The sequence below is a fragment of the Manis javanica genome, chromosome 16 (assembly GCF_040802235.1).
Source record: "Manis javanica isolate MJ-LG chromosome 16, MJ_LKY, whole genome shotgun sequence".
Classification (NCBI taxonomy): Eukaryota; Metazoa; Chordata; class Mammalia; order Pholidota; family Manidae; genus Manis; species Manis javanica.
Window position 1 is genome coordinate 53,851,416 of NC_133171.1, and position 8,221 is coordinate 53,859,636.

Below are 8,221 nucleotides of genomic sequence, written 5' to 3' on the forward strand. Positions count from 1 at the left end.
AAAGATCATAAAAATGACTTTAGTTTTATCCAGAGCGAGGTGGAAATGCATAGAAGGGTTTGAAAAGATGAGTGACACAAACTTGACATATTTAACAGGATCATTCTGGCTGCTGTGTTGAGAACAGACTACAAGGAGCAAGAGCAGAAATAGTGACACCAGTTAGGAAGCTGCTGCCATAATAATCTAGGTGAGAGAGACAGTGGCTTGGACCAGAGTGGCAGTAGTGAGGGTGGTAAAAACGATGTATTACAAAAATATTTTGAAGGTAAAGCCAGTAGGATTTGCCAACAGACTGAGTGCAGGGTATGAAAGAAATATAGAAATACAAGATAACGTCATGGTTTTTGGTATGAGAGACTGGAACAACGAAGTTTGCATTAACCAAGATGAGGAGGAAAGAGAGAAACAAGCTGAGGGAAACAGTCAAGAATATGGTTTGGGACATGTTAGTCTGAGATGTCTCCTAGACATGTCAAGTACACAGCTGGACAATGAGTCTGGAGTTAAAGGGAGAAGTCCAGGCTGGGAATGTAAATATGAGAATCATAGCTTATTGATGGATTTTAACACCAAACCATTGGATGTGATCAGCTATGGAGTGAATGCAGATAGAAAGGAAAGAAGTCCAGGGACTGAAGCTGGGGCATCATCAAATATTTAGAGGGTAAGATGATCAAATGAATCAGCTAACTAGTCTAAGAAGGAAAGATCATCAGCACAGGAGGAAAACTGGTGAATGTGGTGCTCTAGAAGCCACATGAAGAACCTTTTTCAAGGAAGGGGAGATTGCCAAATGTGTTAAATGCTGGTAACAGGGCACTTAAAATGAGCTTCAAGAAATGACCATTGAGGTTAATAATATGGAATATTATAGGTTGACTTCTGTCCCCCTAAAAATATATGTTAGAGTCCTAACCCCAGTACCTCAGAAATGGGGTCTTCACAGAGGTAATCAAGTTAAAATGAGGTCATTAGGGTGGACACTAATGCAATCTGCTGGTATCCTTTTAAAAAGGGAGAAATTTGGACACAGAGAGACAAGCATATTGGGAAGACCCCATGTAAAGTCGGCATCATGCTGCCTCAACCCAAGGCACAAGCAGACGCTAGGAGAGAGGCCATCCCTAGTGCCTTTGAGGGACCACACATGGCCCAGCTGACACCGTGACTCTGGAATCTAGTCTCTAGAACTAGAAGAGCATTTCTGTTGTTTAAACTACCTAATATGTGTTGCTTTGTCACTAGCAAACTAATATATGGAGGTTATTGGGGATCATAAGAAGGGAAGTTACAGTGGAATGATAAGGCTGTAATTAAAGTGGGATCCAGAGAGATTAAAAGGGGAAAAATTGAACACAGTGTGTACAGTCAAGTTATTTAAGGAGTTTTGCTATAAAGGGAAGAAGAGAAATAGTGTAGAAAGTGCAGAAGGAAATGGCCGGAAATACTTTTTTTTTAAATGGGAGGAATAATAGTATGTCTGATGCTAATGAAAATGATTCATTAGAGAAGGAAAATTCCATCTTGCAGGAGAGTGGGGAGAATCTCTGGAGCTTTGCGCTGGATTAGGCGAAAGACAATGGGATATGACGCCTAGATGGAGATTCTGTCTTTGGGTAGGAAAATGGGTTGTGAGAGCGGAAGAGAAAATGGAGGGTACAAGCATGGATACAGGGAGATGACAGTCCCAGCATATGCCCCAATTTCACAGTGAAGAAGCAAAGTCATCAACTGAGAGTGAGGATATGGGAGGAGATGTGGGAAGTCAGCAGGGAGGAGAAACGGAACGGCAGCCGGTGAGCGCTGGGGAGAGAAGAAACTGGTCACAGTAAGTGATTTGCCTCTCTTTCTTTTAGAGTTTTCTCATCTAAATTTATAACAGAGATTGGTCTAATAATTTCCCTTTTTTGGGTTTATGTGTCAATTTCTGATGTCAGTAAAAAGAGAGACAATAACAATAACGACCATTACTGAGCACCATCATGTAGGAGACACTGGGTAAAGCATTTCTTCCAACGATGTCCTTTAATCCTCACAGCAACAAGGTTCTGACAGGACGCCGCGAGGCAGTTGAAGCTGGGCTGAGAGCGCATGAAGTGGTGAGGCCGGAGCTGTACGGCTAGCAGGCAGGGCTGTGACTGAAACCAAGGTCTGTAACTCCAACATCAGTACTTTTAACTAGCAGTTTATGCTAATTCTATAAACTAGCTTTTCATTTTACTCTAAATTCTGGAAGAGACTAAATAAAAATGAGAATTCTCTATTTGAAAATCTCACCAGGAAAAACTCAGTAAGTTATAAAAATAAAGTTGAAAGAGAGATAATGGCTTGTTGATGGAATAAACATATAACTTTCATTCACTATGTGGCTGTTTCTATTTAAAACCAGGAAACCTTCAATTTAGTAAATATTCTCTGGAAAGCACATGAACCATTACTCTGTTGACCTAGCCCATCACGTTGTTCTGTCTTCTATCATTTCTGACTCTAAAAATATATTGGCACCGCCCTCTTTCTTTCCATAGGCATCACCCCAGGCAAAGCTGCCATCACGTTAGTCTGGGTAACTGCAATTCCTTCTGTAAGTGGTTCTTCTGCACTTTCTTTCTTGTTCCTTTTGTACTCATTCTGTACACGGCAGCCAGAGCGGTGTATTTTCAAAATGTTCTGTGTTTTTACTGTTTTACAACAGAATGCCTCCAACATAGGATAGAATTGCCAAGTATTCAGCTGTACAAAACAGGGCATGGTGCTTAACTACAAACGGAAACATAATTTTTGAAAAATAAACACTTAAGCACAAGATATGATTCCACCAAAAGGCATTATGCCAAATGATTTTTTATTTGCTTAGCCCAATCTTTCTCTTTTATAAGCCTTCAACGGAACATGATTATTTTCCCAAAGCATTCCTCCCAAACCCCAAACTAAAACTTAACATACGGAATCTTTAATTCTAGTCGTTGTCCAATGGATCACCATAGGCTCCATTTTCTAGTGCTTTCCCTGGTAGAGGGGAATGAGGTAAGTATATCATGAGCGCCTTAACACGTTTGTTCTGTCTTACTGATCTTTTCTCTCTGGAACCTCACACAGTGAGTGGCCTCTATAAAATCCTCAATAAATATCTGTTGAACATTATTAAATGAATACAACATTTGGCATTTTGTAGCAATGATCTAAAAGTTTCTAAGCAATGAACTAGAAGCTTCAATAGAGTGCTCCTGTACTGTTGTGTAATCATAGATTTTAAGATGTGATTTTTAATTTTTTCTCTAAGGTACTGATTTTCTTTTTCATTCTTGACAGCTGATAAGCAACACTGCTCACTCATAGTGTATTTTTCCTTTCATCTGAAAATGTCAGTTCTCTCAAAGTTTACCTTGAAGCATGACCAAGGACTGTCGGAGTGGGCTGTTTTCTTTCCGGGTGTTTGTGAGCTTTTGTTTCAGACATTTTATTTTTGTGCACAATTCCTCCTTTGACAATTCTGCTACTGGAGTTCTCACCCGGCAAAAAGGCATTTCCTGAATATGGATCTCTCTAGAATACAAGGAAGGCATTTCAAAGTTCTTCATAATGGTTTATTCCATGTTTTGTGCACAGAAGGCGCTTAATCAGACCTACACATTCCGGCTGTCCCAGGCATGTCCTGGTCCTGGAGAGGAGCTGGGCCCCAAATGGTGGTGCAGCCTCAGCTTTGTCTTCTGCTATCTGGGGAAACAGAATAAGGGAAGATATCAGTTTCATGCACATGTCTCTTGCAAAACAGAAATCAGGAATCTGATTCTCTGCCTAACTTCTGTGAAAAATAGTTTAACAATCAGCCAAACCACCATATGAACCTTTGTAACTCATGCCTATCCTCCATTTCTCCCCTAACTCCTCATTCATAGCTTCTCTGCTGAGCCTATGCCATGAGGCTGATTTGGGGGTTTATTGCATCAGATAAAAGGAGACAGAATGTTCATTTAGAACACAGCATTCATGTTTACCTTTTTAGTTTTAAAAATAGCCATTAAGGTCAACACAGGACCATAGTCTGAAAACTTCAGCATTTGAGTTGTAAAACCCAGGCTGTATTGAGACAGAAAATAATTCTCTTAAATTACTAATCTGGAAAATTGGAGCATAGAATGGAATTTATAAAGGCATACCTAGAAGCCTGGAGTATCAAGTTATTAAAAATAAGCTTTGGAGTAGAAGAGACAAAGGCAAGACAAAAAGAAAGTTTTTTTCCCTGCTGCACAGGAAGGGAAGGGGTGGCTGGTGTAGGTGGAGGAGCCTTGGGATAAGGAATTGGAATGGCAGGAAGTTAGATTCAAGGGTCTTTGTGCCTCCTGCCCCAGTCCTTGGTGGGAAGAGAGATGGACCATAGGGGTAGGGATGCACATAGAAACATCCAGATAAATTTGGGACAATCCCAGAGCAGCAGGACTCTCCTCTCTTGTCAGTGCATTAAGAAAATTATAAACCTAAAGAGGCATATCTGGCATAACCTCAGGACAGTATGGTACCCTGCTGGGTCATGGATCAGAAATCACCAAAATTGGTGTCTAGATGAATGGACCAAGACAGCATCCAGACTTCCAAGAGCTCATGCAAAGCAGCAAGGGAATCCAAATGGTCCCTTTGTCCTGGTCAGGAAACAGGTAAATGCTGAGGGAACTGGAGACAGAAATCATTTAGTATGTAGACAGGAAGGCCACAGGGTGCTGGAACCTTGTAGAAGATGGCAGTGGATGCCAGGATGGCAAACTTCAGCAGCCAGGGCCACTGGAACCCCCAAAGCACCTAGGAGTACTGGCTATGTCTCAGCAGTAACACTGTTGAACACCTAGAAGCCAGGCAGGGAAGTTAGAACCTCAGCAGAAGGCCAGCTACCCTCCCCAGATGCTGGGACGACAGGCAAGACTACTGGGAACTTGGGTCACTTTCTGTGAAAAGAAATAGAAAGCTGGGGGAAGGGTAAGAATCTAGGATCTATTGAGGTTTAAATCCTGAAATGACTGAAATTATACTGGTAGATCATAGGGACTTTTAATAGTTAGAACACTAACTGTAATTCCCTGTGAATGGACAAGTTCAAACTTTTTTTTTCTTTTCAAGCAAGGGATGGAGAATTGAGAGCCACATGAGATCAGTTATAGAAAATACAATTACATTTTTGTATGATTTGTAATGAATACATTCAACCTCACTATTTTATACACAAAAATGTATATTAGTATATATTTCATTATTACATATATGTGTGTATGTGACATATATAATATATATAATGGTAATGAAAATTACTATTATATATTATATAATATATATATATTATATAATATATATATATAATATATATAATGGTAATGAAAATTACTATTATCATATATGGGTAACTAATGTACTCAGATATATAAATCCTAAAGAAAAACATGATGGATTTGATCAAATAGAAAGGAACTTTTTTTTGAAAACTGAAGGATGCCTATTAAGACCATAGTTTGTGGAGTGTAATTAGAAAAAAATCAGTACGTGTGGTCAGGTTCTTGCCACTTTTAGCAAGTTCCTACAAGAAAGAAAGAAATGGGACCAAGCAAAAGCTAATCCATTTGTAAGCATCAATGCAAGAGACAAAGTTAATAGACAAATATCAGATTAGGAAAAGATATTTGCAAAATCTAAAACCACAGGAGACTAATTTCTACAATAAATGAGGAATTTGTCAAATCAACAGGAAACCCATCAGAAGAGAGCAGACTAAGAAACCCAACAGGAAAAGATAAGAACACAATAGAAAAATGGACAGTAGCAGAGACTTTTAGCTTTCTCCAGGTATTTGTTCTCCCATTCTTTCATAGTGATAGGTTTTAGCTGGGAAGGTAGCTGCCAGCTGAGGATTACATTTCCCAGAGTCCCATGCAGCTCAGTGGGACTAAGTTTCCACCAATAGAATATGAGTAGAAGAAGCAATGTGTATTGTACCACTACTGGATCATGACCTTCCCTGGAACGCTCATGTCTTCTGCCCACATTCTCCTTTTCTGTTGACAGAGAGGAAGGCATGACGGCGGGAGCTGGAGTAGTCATCTGATACCCAGAAATAGAGGTAGGTAGATCAACAAGGTACAAGGGCTCCTCAACATTGTGGAACTGCCATAGCAACCCTACACTGCTCTTGCTGTTGTGTGAAAGGGAACTAAGCTTCTGTCTTGTATGAACCAATGTTATATCTGGGTCTTTGTTACAGCCTTTGCAACATCTGTCATCACTATGCAGATGTTGGGACCTGACATGTTTGAATTACTTAGAGGTCAGGTTTGGGGCAGGTTTGGGGCAAAAAGAGCACAGGTACAACATGCTGGAAAGCCCCTGACTCTTGTTAGACCTTGGTGACATATTTGGTGAAACTGTCACCTGGAATGCCTTGGAAGGCAGACCGTGTGCTTACTGAGCCTGGAAAAAGAAAAATGCTGGAGCGTATTAGCAACTTCTTGTCAGGGCTAGCCAGCTGGCAGAGACGAGAGGCTGTCTCCTTCCATCTGCATTTGGAATGCAGCTTGCAATCTAAATCAACTGAATCGAGTGATGTTAAATCTTCAAGGTTTGAAAAAGCCAGCGACTTCTCCATCTAAATGGTAGGATGTAATACTGTGATCTCAAGGCTTTCTCAAGAGTTTCTCTTCAGGTATTCTCTGCCAGATACTGAGGCCCATCCCAATGGTAAGATCAGATTTGGTGTGCTATCTTCAAGATTTTGTTTCATAGGACCATTAGAAAACTGCCACAGGTTACAGAGGAAAGAGACTGAGCACATATGACTGCCTTGTTGTAATAAAAGAGGAGAGTTTTCAGACTTTTTTATGACCAAACAAGATCTTTGGCTGTAGATACTTACAATGGAACCAAACAGAAATAGTTCGGAAAGCTATTAAGTTTTTGAGGAAAATATATCACTAAAGAAATCACAATTCTGGCCTGCAAGGTCATGTGACTATTTTACTCCTCAAGGAACTGGGCCTCCCACACCTGCACCAGAAAATTGAAACAGGATGTCATTTTCTCCCATCAATTGTGAGAAATATGAAATATGGATATAAACACCAAGTGTTGGTAGGGAAGTACAAATACAGGAACCCCTTATGCACTGTTCCTGGGCATGTAGACTGATGTGGAAAGCAATCTAATAGTATTAGTCAAATGAACTAGAAATGAACTTATAAGCCGTAAACTGTCCTTCAATATGAAAGGGAAAAAAGTTTCTTTATTCCAGAGAAATTCTCATACAGTTTCTTTAAGGGACATGTATGAAGGTATTTATTTTGTCATTGTTTCTAGTAACAAGATACTAGAGGCAATCTAGGCCTTCATCGTTGGAGGAAAGGATAAGTAAAATATGGTGCTATGTAATAGCTATACACAATGAATTAGATGTATAATAGCAAGATAGATGTTAAAAACAGTGCTGATTAAAAAAATCAGAAGTAGATTAAGGTGTGTATTATGATCCCAGTGTCCTACTAAATGATGTATCCATAAGGTTGTACAGTGCAGCATGATTTGTAAAAAGGAAAAGAGTGGAAACAAGCCACACACATCATGGGGGACTGGTTAAATAAATAATGGTACATAGACATAGTGGAATAATATGGAGTTCTAATAAAAGAAATTTCTTCATATACTAGTGGAAAGATCTTCAGAATATATTAAGTAAAAAAGCAAAGCAGAAAGCAGCATATCTTGTCAGTTATATTTTGTGCAAAAGAGGGGATAAGAATATTTGCTTCATTTGAATAAAGAAAGACCTGGAAGGGTAAACAAGAAAGCAGTAAATGTGGTTACCTGTATTTGGGGGGTGGGAGGCGGGAAGGGTAAATGGGAGCCGGGGATATGAAGGAGAGTTTTCATCGCTTCCTTAAAAATATATATATGTATAGTTTTTTTATTTTTTGATTATTCAAGAAAGCTTTATTTTAGATTTCCGACTCTGTACTTGTGCCTTAAATACTATCACAATTTTCTGCTCCTCTTTCAGAAAAGGTCTCTTGTCCTGTCGCGGACACATTTAGCATACACGGAACCACTGTAGACCCTGCTGACATGTTATTTTTATTTTAGACAATGTCATAAGAACTTAAGGTCACAGCACAAATTACTCAAAGTTGGCCCGGGCACATGCCACGTGTGGACTTTGGTGCCTTCCCGACCTTCTGGGTATAAAGGTAAG

At 39.6% G+C, this 8,221-nt stretch overlaps 1 protein-coding gene across 6 annotated transcripts in view; it reads left to right on the forward strand.

The window, feature by feature from the left end:
* The window catches only part of LOC108409882 (unconventional myosin-VI-like), a 133,820-nt gene that overhangs the window by 107,888 nt on the left and 17,711 nt on the right, over positions 1 to 8,221 (forward strand). For 4 of the 6 annotated variants that reach the window (XR_012126169.1, XR_012126170.1, XR_012126171.1 and 1 more), the window contains 3 exons: positions 2,042 to 2,152; positions 6,049 to 6,103; positions 8,113 to 8,216. Coding sequence is in view for 2 of the 6 variants with exons in the window: in XM_073224457.1 (XP_073080558.1) it covers positions 2,042 to 2,077 (36 nt within the window). In the remaining 4 variants the exon portion in view is untranslated. Of the gene's footprint in view, positions 1 to 213; positions 1,620 to 1,714; positions 1,832 to 2,041; positions 2,153 to 6,048; positions 6,104 to 8,112; positions 8,217 to 8,221 lie in introns of those variants that run through there. The other 2 variants (XR_012126172.1, XM_073224458.1) reach the window with 2 other exon arrangements.